The sequence below is a fragment of the Macaca thibetana genome, chromosome 4, assembly GCF_024542745.1.
Source record: "Macaca thibetana thibetana isolate TM-01 chromosome 4, ASM2454274v1, whole genome shotgun sequence".
Classification (NCBI taxonomy): domain Eukaryota; kingdom Metazoa; phylum Chordata; class Mammalia; order Primates; family Cercopithecidae; genus Macaca; species Macaca thibetana.
The window spans coordinates 56232624-56251512 of record NC_065581.1 but is presented as its reverse complement, the minus strand read 5'-3'; the positions used below and the strand labels follow the sequence as shown (position 1 = coordinate 56251512).

Sequence of the window (18889 nt, the reverse complement as noted above, 5' to 3'; positions counted from 1 at the left end):
TCTTAGTCACCTTCCCATGTCATACCTTTTATTTATTGTTCAGTTGAAATTATAGACACTTTGTAAATTAGGCATGATTTCATTTTGTCATCCAAATGGAGTCTAAAGCTGAGGAACCCCAGGCCTTCCTCTCATCCCTCCACTCTCTCAAGTTAACTTCATGCATCACAACCTACACAGAAAATGCAGAAAAGAAAATTCTTTTTCTTCTAGATTGCTTTTTTTGCTTATTGAATTGACTAATTTCATGGAAATTGTGGAGAGTGGTCTGTAAACATTGTAAAGGGGACCATTTAGATTCTCTTGCTGAGAGCTCAGAATGCTGATAAAACCTGTAACAGCTCTGGGCCCTAAAAATGGCCTTTTAATATTTTTTGTTCCAGAGACTTGAATTTGGTTCTGCATTCAAAACAGCCACCTTGCCCATATATGCTGTAATTTTTACAAGGACAGAGTGTGACAATATAAACTGGTTGGCTTGGATTCATCATTCCTGATAAAAGACAAAAACAAGCAAACAAAAACCTCTGAAGTACAGATTCTGTGGTTCCTGGCTGATTCTGTCAACTATCCACTTAAAGAACTTGATGATGGGTTACCCAAACTTAACTTGGCTCAGAGATACCAAGAGATTATGTTGGTACAGTCTGAAAAGATGGAGTATGCTTCTGACTTTAACTGCAATATACAATTTCAAAGGCTCTTTCATTTTCCCCCTGTTTTAAATAACAGCCTTCTAAATGGGCATATTTAGAAGGCAAATATATCTTCTAAACTAGATCCATAGTACCTAGTGTAGGGGCAGAGGTTTCAGAAACCAGACCATTTACCATTTCAGATTTTAGCAAAAGGTAGAACAAGGGGTTGCTACATTTGGCTGGAGCTAGGCTGCTCCCAGCGGGTTATTGTGGTATAGGTTCCACTAGGGGTGGGTCTGTCTTTCAGGGAGCAACACTTAGGTGGTAACTGTGCTGTGTGACCTAGAGAAAAAGTAAGCAGCACATTGTCTTTTCTAGCCTCAGTTTTCTGGGCCCAATTCCCAAAATCAAATTCATGTTCAAGTTCAAAGTATAGAGGGTGGCATCCTGTATACCTCTTCATGGAAGTAGAAGTAGTCTTTTAACTTAAAGGGGTATTTATTTATTTATTTATTTAGACAGGGTCTTATTGTGTCACCCAGGCTGGAATGCAGTGGCACAATCACTGCTCACTGCAGCCTTGATCTCTTGGACTTAAGTAATCTTCCCACCTCAGACTCTCAAGTAGAGTAGCTGGGACTACAGGATACACCACCACCATGCCTGGCTAATTTTTGTATTTTTTTTTTTTAAAGAGAGATGAGATTTGACTATATTGCCCAGGCTGGTCTCAAACTCCTGGGCTCAAGCAATCCATATGCCTTGGCCTTCCAAAATGCTGGGATTACAGGCGTGAGCCACTACCCCCAGCTTAAGATGTAATTAAGAGAAATTAAGATGTAAATATCTATCTATCTATCTATCTATCTATCTATCTATCTAAATCTATCTGTGTGTGTGTGTGTGTGTGTGTGTGTATATATATATATATATATATTTTTTTTTTTTTTTTTTGAGACGGAGTTTCGCACTGTTGCCTGGGCTAGAGTGCAATGGCGCAACCTCAGTTCACTGCAACCTCTGCCTCCTGGGTTCAAGTGACTTTTCTGCCTCAGTCTCCCAAATAGCTGGGATTATAGGTGCCTGCCACCTTCCCCAGTTAATTTATTGTATTTTTAGTAGAGACAGGGTTACACTATGTTGGCCAGGCTGGTCTCAAACTCCTGACCTCATGATCTGCCCACCTCAGTCTCCCAATGTGCTGGGATTACAGGCGTGAGCCACCGTGCCTGGCCAAGATGTAATTTTTAAATGAACTCTAACAGTAGTTAGTTTATCGTCATACACAGACTCACCCAACAGATTTGCTCTTTAGGTCCTGAGTAAATCAATTATTCTTCAATTATATTTTATAAATTAATCTTTTGAATTTTAATCATAACTAGACTAAATATCATTTGGTTATAAGGAAAAAATACTTCATGTTGCCAGTAATATAAATAGTGCATTTTCATATCATTTTATTGATTTTTCACTATTTTAATTCTCTAGGGTAAGAGTATAACAAAGTGCAGTTGTTTAACTTTTCAAATAAGCAAGTGTAGCAATCTAAAAGTTATGTTTTCTTGTTCTTACGTTTTGCATTTCAGGAAACATCCCAATTATCTGGACTCCCTGAGTTTGTTAAAATAGTAGAAGTTGGGCCTAGGGATGGATTGCAGAATGAAAAGGTAGTTTTATATCGTTTACTTCAAATGCTGTCTAAATATTAATAGATTTAAGATTGTAAAGATTTACGTGGATTTCACATGTTACACGATTATATATCTTTTCTCAATTGCTACTTGAATGTATAAATTACAAATAATACTCATTTTGACTTAGGAAGTAATTTTCTATTTGTGCTTCGGTAGACCCTATATAATTTACTTATAAAATATTTTTTGTTTTCATAGGTTATAGTTCCTACAGATATAAAAATTGAATTTATCAATCGACTTTCCCAAACTGGCTTGTCTGTAATAGAAGTGACTAGCTTTGTGTCTTCCAGATGGGTACCACAGGTATGTAAACCCACAATTTCTTAATTAGATCCTAATTCAACCTCACCAAAAATTATTTGGTAAATACTGTGATATTAACTTGATATCATTACTAATTTTTCATATTCTTACAAAATATTAGCTTGTGGACTGTTTTATGATTAAATAAAAACCCTTTGATGAAGTCCTAAAAGTTACTTAGAACTTTATACTAAGCCTGTGTGAGTATGGTTCAATATAATGAATAGAGGACAAGGCTGTTAAATAGCATTTTAGGGGGTCTGCCCTCTCTTTATCATTTTATGACTGACTTTCTAAATAATCTGAACATCTCCAAATGCATTAGTCATTTTGTCTGTTAGAGGCAAATGATGATAAGTAGCCTGATAGCTTCCTTCTAGAATCCCATATTAAAGAGTGAGAAATGGAGACACGTACTCCTTTTACTTTGCTTTTTTTGACACTTGTATTTGCTAGAGGGATACATCATCAAATACATCATTGAAGATAAAGCAGAAAGTCATCTGGAATTTTGCCTTGAAAGATGACAAGATGAGAGAGCTTTTTCTAGGGTTTTCAGGCATATGGCAGCAGTCATCACTTCTGAGACTTGACTCTGATCTTTGAAAATCAGCACCAGTAAAACACTCTCTCTTCCTATTCCAGTGTCTGTTCTCAGTCCTTGGATCCCTTAATTTCTCCACAGCACTTGGTTTCACTGACTACTCCTGATATCATTTCCTTGGTTTCCATTATTCTCTATTCTAATGAATCAGTTATTTCCCCAATTGCTCTTTCTCTGTCATCTCTGACATCTTTCATGACCTCTTAGTTGAAGGTTCCCCTAAGATTCTGTTTTCAGTGCTTTTCTCTGCCTATCTTCTTTTCTTTGGCTCTCTTTCCAACACCAACAGTCACAAAATCAAATTTGTTGTCCATCCTGCTTTATGCCAGGAGTGCAACTCTTTCCTTCAAAATCCTGGATTTTAAGAGCTGACTTTGTATCCTGTTACTGTCGTATTCAGTTAGGGATACTGTAACAGAATAGCATAGACTGTGTGACTTAAACAGCAGGAGAATTATTTCTCACAGTTATGGAGGCTGGGAAGTCCAACATTTAGGTGCTGGCAGATCCGGTGTCTGGTAAACACCTACTTCCTTATTTGCAGATGGCCATCTTCTCATTCTATCTTCATATGGTGGAGAGCAGAGACAGGGAGCACACCCATGTCTCTCCTTATCATGTTACTAATGCCATTTATGAGGGCTCCACTCCCATCACCTAGTTATCTCCCAAAGACCCTTCCTTTTAATACCATCACATTACAGGTTAGGATTTCAACATAGGAATTTTGAGGAGGTGCAAACATTCAGTCCATAACAGTTACTGATGTATGAAATGTCTTCTTCTTCAATATGGCCTATACTTGTGTCTTCTTTTCAGTCCCATTGATATGTTGGTGATCCAGACCCTCATTAAATAATCATTGCAGTAGTCGCTTAAATGGTATTTATAAGCACTGTTTCTCCATTCGTTATACTTTCCTTGTAAAATAATCTTCCAGAATTATCAGCTTTCACAGTCCCTTCCTTCCTCCCTTCCTTCCTTCCTTCCTTCCTTCCTTCCTTCCTTCCTTCCTTCCTTCCTTCCTTCCTTCCTTCCTTCCTTTTCCTTCCTTCCTTCCTTCCTTCCTTCCTTCCTTCCTTCCTTCCTTCCTTCCTTCCTTCCTTCCTTCCTTCCTTCCTTCCTTTCTTCCTCTCTCCCTTCCTTTCCTCCTTCCTTTCCTCCTCCTCCACCTCCTCCTTCTCCTTCTTTCTTTCTTTTCTTTTCTTCCTTCTTTCTTTCTTTCTTTCTTTCACTTCTGGGTTGCAAGTGCAGGTTTGTTACTCAGGTAAACAAACATCTGTCATGGGATTTTGTTGTACAGATTATTTCATCACTTAGGTCTTAAGCCTAGTATCCTTTAGTTATTTTTCCTTATCCTCTCCTCCTCCCACCTTCATCTCTTCGATAGGCTCCAGTGTGTGTTGTTCCCCTCTATGTGTCCATGTGTCCTCATCATTTACCTCCCACTTGTATGTGAGAACATGCAGTATTTGGTTTTCTGTTCCTGTGTTAGTTAATGTGCTAGATAATATGTTCGATAACGGCCTCCAGCTTCATCCATATCCCTGCAAAGGACATGACCTCATTCTTTTTATGGCTGCACAGTATCCCACAGTATATATGTACTACGTTATCTTTATACAGTCTCCCATTTACGGGCATTTGGGCTGATTACACATCTTTACTATTGTGAATAGTGCTGCAATTAACATTTACATGCATGTGTCTTTATGATAGAATTATTTATATTCCTTTGGGTATATACCCAGTGATGGGATTGGTAGGTCAAATGACATTTCTGTCTTTAGGCCAAAAAGTCACATTCTAAGTTCTTTAATGAACTTAGAATTGACAAAGCCTGGAAATTTGATGGGGTATTCAAGACTGTCTATTCCTGGCCGATTTTTTTTTCCTTCTTAGCGTTAACTGTATTACTTTGTGGAAGCTACTGCTAAACTAAACTGTTTCTTGTCCTCTATTTACATGTCCTGCCTCTGTCCATATAGCACTTTACCTATACTTGCTTATGTATATCTGTATTTCTGCATTTCTCTGCAGTTGGAACTCAATTAGATAAAAAGGCTTAAAACATTAAAGGCTTTTTAATTGTATTACATTTGAAGTAACAGAAGCCACAATAGGATTAAGAGTAGTAGCAATATGTCACCTTTCACAGAGAGTTACTTTTATTTATCCTCAAAAGAAACTAATTTTCTCTATCCCATTGTCACTGTTTACTCTGTGTGTGTGTGTGTGTGTGTGTATGTGTGTATTTTGTTTTGATTAGCCACTACCTATACCATAAATATTATAAAAGTAGTGATCATGTATCTTTTATCTTCTGCTTATCACTGTATACCTATTTCTTAGTACATGGTGAGTAAGTGCTCAATAAATAACTGTAAAATAAAAATAAATCAATCAGTCTGAGAGAACAATACCATATTACTTTCAATTCTCTGGTATGGGCAACTGATTCTGACTTTGTTCATGTATTTGGTCCTGTATAATGAAGGTCACAAAATTATTTTTTAGGAAAACACTACTAGTTTGACTAGGCTAGTTATATTTCCTTGAAATTGTCAATTTGTAAAATGCTAGCTATTATTTCACTAGCCACCATTAATTTTAAGGGAGTTCTAGACATTTTTATTATATTTATATCTTCATAAAGTTACTTCTGTCTTTAATACAGTCTTTGCTAATTTCACATATTTGATGATTGCTGGAGAGAAACTGAATAGGCTTGTATAACTTTAGAATTAGTGTTAGGAAAGAGAATAGATTTTGCTAATATTATTTGATGAATATTGACCAACCAAAGTTATATTTCAGGTACTAAATGTTGCTAGCCCTCTTCAAAATTCTTTTTTGTTTCCCCAGTGGTGTTATAAAGCTGCCTACAAAATAGTCTTTCCTATAGTAATGTTCATGGCCACATTCTAGTATTATGCAAGAGTGGAAATTGATGATAGATTTTTTAAAAACTGACTTAGGACATACCCAGTGAAATTTAGAAGGATAAGGTGGAAATCCTTTTCAGAAGGCTATACTTCTTGCATAGCTAGTTAAGAGAAAAGATGGACAGAAGAAAAAAAAAGGCAGTCCCTTTGTGAGAAGTAATTGGAAAATGCCTTCTGACCTCACATTAAGTAGATACATGTGATGGAACTATAAAATGATATGATTTATTCTAGGTTTGTTCCCGAGTTGAATTTAGGGCTTAACCTACTGAAATTTAATGAACTCTTCCTAGGCTCAAAGTATTATTGAATAAGCGACTGAATTCCCCCACATAGCTTTTGAGTACAGCTGTGGTGACAGGAAGTGCTTCTAAAACTGTGTCCCTGTTCACATTCTGCCTTGAACTTGAATAAGTGACTTAACCTCTCTAAACCTTGGAAATCCCAGCAGCGATGCCTGCAATACCGGAATGTTGGAGATTTTAAGGCACGTAAATGGTCCCTGAGTGTGAATGCCCACAGTCCAGAGCACCTGACTCCTGACCAGTGCTCACTACTGTTATTTAAGGGAATGCCTGACTAGCAGACAAACTGACGGACAGTTCTTGGGGTTCATACAAGTTCATACAAGGGGTTCATACAAGTTCATACAAGGGGTTCATACGAGCCTTTTCTGATGACTAGCCTTTATTCTGAAGATTGAAGTATGTGTATACTTACAATATTGAGTTGAGCCCAAGTTGAATAATTGAAGATATTTTGCCTTTCAAATACTAAAGACTATGTTATATATTCTACTTTAATACTCATCTAGTTATATACATTCCAATTTTTAAGTGGTTTAAATCAATCACATACTTGTAAAAGATCAATGTGCCTGAATCCAAGACAGAGATGAAATTTATCTTCCAAAGTTGTATCAGTCACTTACTATATAACACATTAAATGTTTGTCAGAGGCAAATATTGAGGATATTCTATTTTTGCAATTTGATTTAGATTTCAGGAAGCTTGTCTGAGCAGATCATTTTAAAATTTCTCTTTTGAATTTTTATATTACTCTCTTATTTTAGAAAAAAAATTTTGAGGTCAGACTTGTCTAACTTAACATCTGAGATTTTTGACAATAATTTTAGTACACCGGCTTACATATATATTGGTTGAAATAATTTCTACTTTTAAGGACAATGTGTGTGGATCTAAATTGGTATTCTATTAATTCTCTGCATCTTATATTTTTTTCCTCAAACGTAGGTCATGGGAATAGTCCTCTACTTTATGTTTAGATTGCTGCTTGATCACTTATTTCTTTTTTTAGGATTTTAAAGCCTTTTTACAGTTTCCCTCCTACTGTTTTGTTTGGCAAAGCCTTTCTAACTCAAAAAGCTAAAATAAGAGTTCCACAGTAGCAGGGTGCCATATAAAACAGGATCCCACACCTATAACCTGAATGGCTAGAGATGATAAAATACCTGTCATTAAAAAATACATGTTCTTTACAACTTATCTGGAAAAAGCTTTCCTTAGAGTGACATGAAATATAAGAACATTTGAAATGAGTCCAGATAGCCCTTCACTCACATGGAATGAACAATAGCAGCAGAAAGAAAACATGTTTATAAAAATAGATGAAGTTTATTGCAACTTTGGAATGTGGCTGTTAGTAGTAAGCTATTTAAACTGTAAATACAATAATCTTTTAAAAAAGTGAACTAGAGTTTCACATTCATCTTCAATTTAGCCATTTGATTGTAAATATTTTATTCACAAGTGACTTAAATGGGTATCACTTATTTAAAAATAAAAATACATTAAGTATACATAACATTGTACATTTATGTATGCCATAGGCAAAGGCTTAGTTTAAAAATATTTGCTCCCTCATTAGCTATTTTTTAACTGTTGGAATAGATGGGTCACAAGTCTCAATACCAGGGAATAAAAACAGTTTTTCTTTATAAAAGTGGAAGGAAATGTATGTAAAAGACTAATAATTATTTTCAAGTCACTCTAAAACTCACAAATATGGCCTAAGCACAATATTAGCAAGACAGAACGAGTGAACTTACCCCTGCTCTCCTTTCGGTGTGTGATACCAGTAGTTCTTTATTAGCACTGAAGACACATTTACTGGATTGAAGTTTAAAATTCAGATTTACGTTGATGAGATGCAGGAGGCTATACTTTCTGCTACCGAGTCCTGTCCTGATGTCTCCTCCTAGCTCTTTTCTTTTTGAGGAAGGTGGGTGTGGAGAAGAGTCAAAGAAGGAGGTAATTTTGAGGAGGTGTATGTGAGGGTGCACGAAGGGGCTGAAAGAGAGAGAGTGAGAAAGAAAGGAGGCAGAGAGCCCCCAAATTGCTTGCTTATAAGGCACAGTTCATTCGGAAAAACTTTACATTTGGGGAAGTTTCCAGAGTAAGACTCATCCATTATTGCCCAGATGAGTTGGCCTCTGTCACTTTCCCAAAGAGGTTCCTGGTGAAATTTACCAGGACCACAATTCTTATACCCTGGTGCTATAGGTGTCCTTTACCCAGATAGGTGGAGGAGAGGAGAATGTAGATTGAAAGAGAGAGGGAGACTTAAACCAAATTCTCTCCAAATGAGCGTGACTTAAAATACTCAATTCTGTGCATAGAACACTATTTTCTCCTGCACACTAAGATGCTGGCATGCAGGTCAAAACCATATTATGACCCAGCTCTCACTTAATTGATGATCTACTCAGCAACTGTGGGTCTTCCACATGTTTTTATGACAGAAGTAGATCTATTTAATTATACAGTTATCCTTAGGAATCCACCGATTAAAATCACTGAAAATGTTTATTGGTGAAGTCTTCATATTCTTGTCTTTTCTCCTGAATTCATAGAGCAGGTATGCACACTAGTGTTGCTCCCTTGTAAGAGTTGTCATGGTTCATTTTCTGTTTCTAAATATATAAGGCTCGTTTTGTTTTTCAACTTATATAAACACATTGAATTTCCTATATAACAAATAATTGCTGTTTGTCCAATGTTTGGTCTCAGAGAAGGAATGAAGATACTTAGTTCTTTAGTAAATGATCTCAAATGGTCATTGAAGGTTACATGTAGGTAAAATTGTGCTCTGAGAGCTAGATCCACATAGATAAAATATGTTAGCACTTCAAGAAAATAGAAAACAAGCATACACTATTTGCCACCTCATTTTTTCCCGTACTTAAATGGCATGAACCATAGACTCTGCATTGCTTCAATCGGTCTAACGTGTTTTCACTGACTATGCAGCTTGTGGGAAATATTTCATTGTTTGTGCAAATGTATATATTCAAATATGTGTAATTGCCACATATCCTTGAATGCTAGTAAATTTGTGTTGGTTCTTCTGATTGCCTGCACACCAAATAATCTTAAAATTTAATGGCTTAAAACAATAACAACATTTGTTTTGCTTATGGTATTTGTGTATGAAGAATTCAGTAATGACTCAATTGAGTATCTCTAGCTAGAGGTTTCTTAGGTACTAAGTGACATAGACTGTGGTCAGAGCTGGAACAGCAAGGGCAGGGGGCTGGGACAGCTGTAGGCTTGCTGTCCACCTCTCTCTTCCTGTGTTCTCAAAGCCTCTCCTTGTAGTCTTCTGCAGGGGCTAGTTTGGACTTTATCACAGCATAGCAGCTTTAACCTAACATAAATGGCTCAGAGCTCCAAAGATGAGTGTCTTAAGGGGTAGGCAAATGTGGTATGGCTTTTATAACCAAGCCTTGTAAATTTTATAGCATTACTTTTTCATAATCTATTAGTTGAAGTAGTTACAAAGCCTACAGAGTTTCAAAAGGAGGGGACAGACCTCACCTTTATATTGGGTCACAGCATTCTGGAAGAGCAAGTGGGAGTGGAAATATCACTGAGGCCTTATTCTAATCTGCCACTTTTATGTTTTTAAAACTGGCCTAATAATTAACTTAATTATATGTTTTTCTTACTAATAGTTAAATAATAAGTACAGTTGATAGCTAAACAAAAAACTCCCAAATTAAAAAAAATACCTATTTTAGTACTGTCATGGCTACCAATACATACCTCACTCCTATCCACTCCCTTTATAAAATTAATTTGTTTTGCTGTAAATGAGATTATGAGGTGTTGAAAACAGTGAGCATACACAACCACACAAATCACTGTCTTAATGTAGAATGAAATTATGTCCATGCCTTTCTGAAGCTGTGTTTTTTTATGTCCAGACCTGTTCATCAAAGTCCTAACTCTGTACTGACACCTTTTCAGAGTCTGTTTTAACTTCTATGACATGTCTGGCATACACACATCCTTCAGTTCTGTATGTTAAATTATTTATGAATAGCTATTTACTTTTGAAATAATACACACCAGAAGGATCTCTTTTCAGAGTAAAATATCAATGTACTTTAGAAATGAAAAGTAACAATTAGATTTTTGTTGCTCTTTAGTTTGCACAAATACCCTGAATTATTTTAACTTGTTGTGTTAAATGTTTCTCTAAATTTGCAAACTTTTGTCTTATTGAATGAAAAAATATAATAATAGCACATATTTTGGATACTAAAATAATAATGAATATTTTGAATACTATACTAGACACTCTTTATAATGTAGCAGTATATTTGATTTATGTTCTATACAAGTGTTACTTATGTAGTAGTGGTATTATTTACTCTATCTTTACAAATAGTGATGATATAAATTCCTGAATTCCTGTGGTCACGAGGTGGGGCTGCTAATCAATTTCTGTGTATTTAAGTAGGGATTAACTCAAAATGCAATACTTTAAAGCTGTTCCACTGTACAATTATGTCATTGCTACTGTTACCACATAGGGGAAACAATTGCCCAAAACATATTTGTAAATGTTTAAAACACCCTTTGTCTCACTCAGAAGAGAATATGGAAATGTAAACATTTTTTTCCTTGAGATGGTGGAAGGTTTTTTTTTGTTTTTTGTTTTGTTTTTTTTTGTTTGTTTTTTTTTTGAGATGGAGTCTTGCTCTATTGCCCAGGCTAGAGTACAGTAGTGCGATCTCAGCTCACTGCAACCTCCAACTCCCGGGTTTAAGCGATTCTTCTGCCTCAGCCTCTCAAGTAGCTGGGATTACAGGCACCCGCCACTGCGACTGGCTAATTTTTGTATTTTTGTTAGAAATGAGGTTTCAGCATCTTGGCCAGGCTAGTCTCGAACTTCTGACCTCATAATCTACCCACCTTGGCCTCCCAAAGTGCTGGGATTATAGGCATGAGTCACCATGCCCTGCCACTATTATTTTTTCTCTTTGAACTTTTTTAAAGGTTAATCTGCAATAAAATAGGTGAAAATATTTGTTGTTAACTTTGTTTGGTATTACCCAGCATTCAACAACTTCGATTCTAGCTGGGATGTAGTTCCACAGCTATATCCTAAGAAAAAGCAAAGCTTATAATGAAAGCAATCATGTCAGCAATTTTATGTTTAATATTGTTATATTTTCAAGCAGAACATATAATTCAAGTTTTTTTGGTCTTTTTACCCCCACTAGTCTAAAAAATATTATACTGCAAGATTATGCTCAGCATGTACTGCTTTTCAATAGGATGATAATTTCTTCAATTACACTTTGACTAACAAGTTGGGTTTTCTTTGTTCTTAGATTTATAAAAATAACCAAAACATAATATTAAAATAAAATACTCTACTTCAGAGGTCCCCAGCCTTTTTAGCACAAAGGACTGGTTTTGTGGAAGGCAATTTTTCCACAAATGGGAAGTGGGGGTTAGTTTCCGGAGGATTCAAGTACATTACATTTACTATATCTTGTTTCTATTATTATTACATTATAATATATAATGAAATAATTATACGACTCACTATAATGTAGAATCAGTAGGCGCCCTGAGCTTGTTTTCCTGCAACTAGACAGTTCGATACGGGGCTGATGAAAGACAGTGACAGATCATCAGGCATTAGATTCTCATGAGTGAACAACCTAGATCCCTTGCATACAGTTCACAATAGGGTTTGCACTGCTATGAAAATCTAATGCAGCTGCTGATCTGACTGGAGGTGGAGCTCAGGAGGTAATGGGAGTGATGGGGAATGGCTATAAATACAGATGAAACTTCAGTTTCTCTCCTGCTGCTCACCTTCTGCTGTGTGGCCCCATTCCTAACCAGCCACAGACGAGTACCGGTCTGTGGACTGGGGGTTGGGTACCACTGCTTCACCTCATCTTTTATTCAGCTGTATTGAGTTCATCATGTTTGTCAATTTATAAATAAGTTTTTCCATGAGAAAGAGAAAAAAAACCTTTCAAAACTGTTTTGGTCACATTAAAATTTCACTTTTGTATCTGACTAAAAGTATCTTAAAATTTGGTCTTGTAGAACTATATGCATGCATTGACATTTGAAAGGTCTGTATGTAATTGTTTAAAACCCAAGCAGAGGTCCAGTTGGCTCAGGAAGACTTGATTCTGACTCTTTAGTGGTTTTTTTTTTTTGTTTGTTTGTTTGTTTGTTTTGCATTACTCTGATTAGCCTGTTGATAAACAGTTTTGATATTATTTTAGTGCAAACTCATTTCATTGATATGACTCCTAAGCCACTTAACTGCAATCCACTTTGGGAAATGCAGAGTATGCCCTAGGGACTAGACTAGAGGGAATGAAAGTATTTAGTAATACTTATTTCCATCATGCCATAGTACAACTTGCTCACTTGGAGATTCACATCCATTACTCAAAACCTGGTTTAAACTTTAAAGCATTAAGATGTTAAGCATGGTCCGGATAGCCCAGTTTGAATATGTTCTAGGAGTACTTATTTTGAAGAATACATTATCCATGTATCCTTGAGCACTTAAAATGAAACATATCATAGCAGTTATTTTTAAATGATTAAGATAATGAGTTTTAAAGACATATGTTTTGGCTGGTGTTCATAAAGAGTTGTCATTTGAATAAGTTTTAAAAATAAAAATAAAGTGACTTTTCTAATTTTTGGATACACACATATTGATCTAATATTATCTGATGATTAAATTGCTGGAAAGTTCTCTAGAACTAAGTTCTATGTAGTAAACATAGAGACTTAGAAAGATAAACATGAATGCCAAAAGTAATATTGTATCCGGAATATCACATTAGACAATGGATTTTACATGTAAAAACCTACACATTAGCAAAACGTATATATGCAAATGTTTCACTTGTTTTACATTTGATAAAAGAAAAAGAATATACGTTTTTTATTTAGTGTATGCTTGTAAATCAAAACCATATTTCATAAAATATTTGATTTTATTTTGCTTTTAAAAATTTTATCCAAACTTATCTTGAACATTTGACCTATCAAATCAACACTGATCGGAATTATAATTTTTAGAATAGTAGAATATTTTGTAACATCTATGGATATTGGATATTTTCTTTGTTAACATATAAGATATATTTTGAAGAATGCTATTTATTTTATAAATGTCTTGGACAAATTTAAATTTGTCATTGCAAAAGCTTATAGGTTATAATTAAGAACTTTGAAATATCAACTTGTTGAAGCAAATTCATGCTAATAACCTTATAGCACTAATACTACTTACTTAGACCTTCTTATACTGCTATAATGTGTAATCTATTTATAAATTTAACACTATTATTAGTCAAGGTGGATGCATCTTATCTTATACTGAATTCTGCTTATAATACATAATAAGAAATACATTTCTGAGCAGCCCAAATATAGTCATCCGTGCCCCCCGCCGACCCCCCGCCAGATCCTCCAGATTTCAGGTTTCCTGAGGTTTTTATCACTTTTTCTGTCTGTTTAACCCATGCTTTCTGGTGGAGCAATACAAAATCTAAGACCTGACTCTTACTCATTTGTGATATGATTTGGCAAAGCATTTTCATCTCTCTATGCCTTGGATTGTTTCCATTTATTCACTCACCCATTTATTGCTTTTATTATGTCTCTATTCAAAACTGCATTGAGTTCTTTGTGTTGGACCCAAATGTTGAATAATAAGTAGTTGCTATCAATAACCATAATATATATCTAATAAGGTAAGTGTAAAGTTAAAATAGATAATTGGAACAAAATTAATAAAAAAAATTCAAACTCATATAAATGGTGTTTTAAAATCAAGTGAATATTTGTAAATGAGTTGTAAAATAGAACTTAGTAACCAGGGTATGTTAAACAGTTTGTCATCAAGTACTCTGGCCAGTGTTTTTAAAGTTCTGTCTTATATCAAAACAGAGATCTCCGGATCCATATGATGGCCAAACCACAAATTTGCAGTGATGGCATTGCTTGTTGCGGTAATAAGACCCTTTTCTCCGCGGCCAGTGTCTTATTACTTATTGCCAGTGTCTTATTACCAGTGAGTTAGTCTCCTTCCAACCATCCAGGCCTACCCTCCACTCTGGGCAAGTTGGGTTACAGAAAGAAGTGTAAGTATAGAAGGGAAACTTCGTTTACAGTCTGTATACAGTAACTACAATTAGATATAGTATTTCAAAAATCACTTCTGCTTTCATGCATGGGAAATAACAACTTTGACAGTGTTATTATCAAACATAAAGACATGATATATGAGAGGCAGCACAGTTGAGTGGAAAGAAAATTATACTGGGAGCTTTGAGACTTCTTGCCCTACTTCAGAATGATGTTGGGAACATGATTGTTTTGACATGGGAAGACCAGGAGGGTGGTCACAAAAGGCATTGACCTGAACAAAGAATAACTAATCCATATTTATTATGTTTATCTTAGGAAACTAGGAAATGCTATCGAAGAAAATGACTTTTGTTTCTTTATCCGGAATATTGGTCCCCCAGTTTATAACTCACAGATCCATTTGGGTAGCTTGGGTCTATTTTATTAATTTAAGAAATGAATACTTGTAGACATTAGTGGATCATGACTCAAATGTCTTGCCTGCATTTACAGTAGAAGAGGTTGGCCATATGCTTCTTATTTTGGTCACTCTTGATACATGCAGGCATTTCATCCAATAGAGGGCAGTACAGAGGTCCTTAGTACACAAAGGTAATGCTGAATAAAGAAGTACAGGAAATTATACACAAGACCAAATTAGTTTCAAGGCTTCTGGACTTAAGAAGTTTTGTGAATATGGTGTCAGTCTATTTTAGCTTTGGCAGCCAAGACAGGGTATTGGGTAGAAAAAAAAAAAAAACTGGATGTTCAATTTTCCAGAGATTTCCTGTGTTTATTATTGTAAGACTGTGATTTATTAAAACTGTCTTACTTCTTCAAGCAGACCAAGATTTCCTCTGTGCTACTGAGGCTAAGATATATGGGGTTTGTACAAGGAGTCTGTGAATGAGACTCGGTTACTGTACCCAGGCTACAGTGCTATTCATAGCTGGCTAGAGCATTTTCACCCAGGGTTGTCAGGAAGAGCTCTAGTCTCATTTTTTTCTCATTACTGAATTTACGAATGTATTGCCTTTAAAGGAGTTACTGCTCAAATTGAGTTTTGAGTTATAGGGTCTGAAACCACATTATTTACATTTTTATAGTAATCGATGGCATGTGTTGAAGAAATTGCATGCTCTATGTTTCTTTCCTGTTGTATGCCTGCATGCAGAAAGTAATACCATCAGTTATGTCTAATCCAGCTACTGGAGATTGTAGACAAATAGCTTCTGATATTATCCACTCATTTTGAAGAGAAATGAATATTGTCCTGGGTGATAGAGCTGGCGGTAGGGCAAAGAAAGCAAAGAATCCTTCAGAAATATTTTTAAAAAATTATTTAGCAATCTATATTAGAGAGAAGGAAAAATGGGGGCTTATAAGTCCCTGAGTTTAAGTCTGTTTCCTAGAAAAATTTAGGATAGTTGATTAAACAGAGCATTTATGAACATGAGATGTACTCGGAAATCTTATGGATGTACCAATAATAAGACATACCAAACTGACCTCACTTGTTTGCTGATAGTATTTCTGGAGTATTTCAAAAATATCCTTGACTATCTTGTTGATATTGCTCTGAGCAAGATATGAAATTTTACCAAAACTGGTATTTTCCAAATGTTAGTATTTATCAGTGAAACTTTTTTTTTGTCATGGGTAAAACTTTGTGTAGAACTTCAATATATGATATAGACAAGAAAGTTACCATAAAAGATTTGTTGAGGTCCCTTCCAGACTGTAGGAGAGGTCTTATCAATGTGATCATCCGTTATAAGTTTTTATGAAAGGTTCAATAGTTATTTTTGCGTTCTTTTTCTTAAGGAGGCTCCCTCCTAAATTGCAGTCACTTTAGGTTCAAGGCCACAAAATTGGGATTCATCTCTGAATAAAAATATAATTAGTCTTCCTTTATTGAAGTAGGGTCAGAAGGCCTAGAATGTGCTAATTTGGCCCCCTTCAAGCCAACCTTTTTGATCCCCAAACTTGTTGATTTCTAACATCTCCTGAGAAGTTTTGGTAATTATAGATTCCTGGATCTGGCAGGAGAACAGATTCAGAATCTGTACCAATATGACCAAGAAATCTGTATTTTTAAAAAGTACCTCAAATAATGCTGTTGACAGATTCAATTTGAGAGATATTGGGCTAGATGATAAAATATGCTGCAAAACTGTTCAGCCTGAAGGTAAGTTCTCTCTAGGAGCTCTGCCTTTGATATTCTGATACACGCAATCTTTAGCAGTGACTAAGATGAAGATATAGAAGATAGAAGATATGGAAGATATAGAAGATAGAAGATATGAAAGATATGTTTATCAAGGAGGTGTAGAAAAAATGCTTTGCAGTCAGATAGACTTGGGTCCCTGCCCGGCTTTTGCACTCACTAACTGGGTGATCTTTGTTTCTAATATCATGATGTAGTTCTGTTGATGTTAGACTTCAATAAGGTTGGGAATCAACAAGGTTGGCTTGAGGGAGGCCAAACCAGTGAACTCTAGGCCCTCTGCTCCTCCTTCAATAAGGAAAGCCTAATTTTATTTTTATTCAGAGGTGAATCCGCATTTTATGGGCCTGAAGTGATTGCAATTTGGAAAGGAGTCTCTTATTAGGTTGTTAAAAATGTATAAAAGGATGCCACATAAAGAATTAAATACCTATAGGTTTAACATGTAACTCAGCATAAAGTAAATGTGATTTTACCATTATTACCATCATTATTAACAATAAAATTTTAGAAGAATTAGTGGGAAAAAATCACAATTCAAAGTGGATTGAATTAAACGTGAATTCGAATTAGAATAAACGGCTAACACAAAGGGAGAGAAATGTCAGTTCAATTCAACAATCATTTATTAAATCTTATTTCATGCAAAGTATTTAAAGAGCTAATGATTTAATAATGGAAAGTGATGCATGAATCAAAATTTATACAGAATATGATAAGAGCAATGATATATACAAAGCAAGTTAGGAAATATAGAGACATCTAAGTCAAGTTGGTTATTGAGAATGTCATGTAAGAGAAATTTTTGAGTTGAATATTGGAAAAATGAAATCAATTAACTGAATAAAAAAGGGAAAATGATTTTTAGGTGGAAGGAATAATGCAAAGGATCAGAGACATGAAATAGCAGGCATAATGCTGCAAATATTTTGCTCTCATCCAAGGCAAGCTGGGAGCACTTCAATAAGAGTGAGGTGAGCTGTTAAGAAAAAATAGGGGTCTGGAGTCCTCAAGACCTTCAAGGCCTTAGCTGAAAATTATTCTGGAATCTCAGTAGTGAGGAGACAATAACAGAGTTCCAGCTGGGGTAAGGATAACCTTAATATAAGGCTTTCCTTGGTTGTATATTGGTCATGGATGTCAGATCCAAGGCGACATCCATTTCTTAGAGCCCAATAAGTTGGGATAAGTGTGACCTGACCACAGTACTCTGGACCATAATAATGCTCATTGTAAAGCACAGCAAAAAATCTGTTTTGTAGGGTCTCTGTGGGTTACACAGGAATCTACTCCAAAACTTCTACTCCTTAACCCAGGGAAGAGTTGCAGACTTTTCTAAACTGTGCATACAAAGCACTGGAGGAAATTACTGAATGTGCAGATTTCCAGTTTACAGTCTCAGAGATTTTTGGTTCACTGGGGCCAGTATGGAATATAGAAATAAGCATTTAAAAAGTCGTTCCAGATCATTCTGACTAGGCAGTCCTCAGGCCAGTGTTTGGAAGCACAGCCCTAAGCACACTGGACCCTTCAGTAAATGCCGTATACTGAGTCAGTTCCACTAGGTGGAAATGGGTTTTCTAAGAGATTTCCAGCTTTGAGTCTCAGTAACTCTGGCTTAGCTAACAAGATAAAGGACCTTAATTATTTCAGTTAGGTGTAATTAAAATAAAATTTGGAGCCCCATGCTATCCTTTCATATATGAAGGCATGCTCAAAATGTCAAAATAATTAAGTCATTGCAATCTTCACTCATGCTTCATTTGGAATATTTGGAGGGAACGAATTTCATATCCTACCATAGGACTTTAAAAATCCCCCTTTTCAAATATTTTATACCCCAGCTCTGTTTTAGAGCCTAAACACTTAGAGGATCTCTAAATGATCCTTTTTTTCATTATGCCTCTAAGGCCCTCTAGAATCCTTTAGTTTTCTGATTCCATATACCAGTGGGTGTCGCAGGGACCAGCAGAGACCAAGTCTGTGGACTGAAGTAAGGGAAAGACTTATGCTAACAGTGGCAGAGCTGTCTTTGAATGATGATG

The 18889-nt window shown here is 35.6% G+C and overlaps 1 protein-coding gene across 2 annotated transcripts in view; it reads left to right on the top strand.

The window, feature by feature from the left end:
• HMGCLL1 (3-hydroxymethyl-3-methylglutaryl-CoA lyase like 1) overlaps positions 1-18889 on the top strand; it is a 145445-nt gene that overhangs the window by 32023 nt on the left and 94533 nt on the right. For both annotated transcript variants that reach the window (XM_050786159.1, XM_050786160.1), the window contains 2 exons: positions 2228-2308; positions 2534-2641. In XM_050786159.1, the coding sequence (XP_050642116.1) occupies positions 2228-2308; positions 2534-2641 (189 nt within the window). The remainder of the gene's footprint in view (positions 1-2227; positions 2309-2533; positions 2642-18889) is intronic.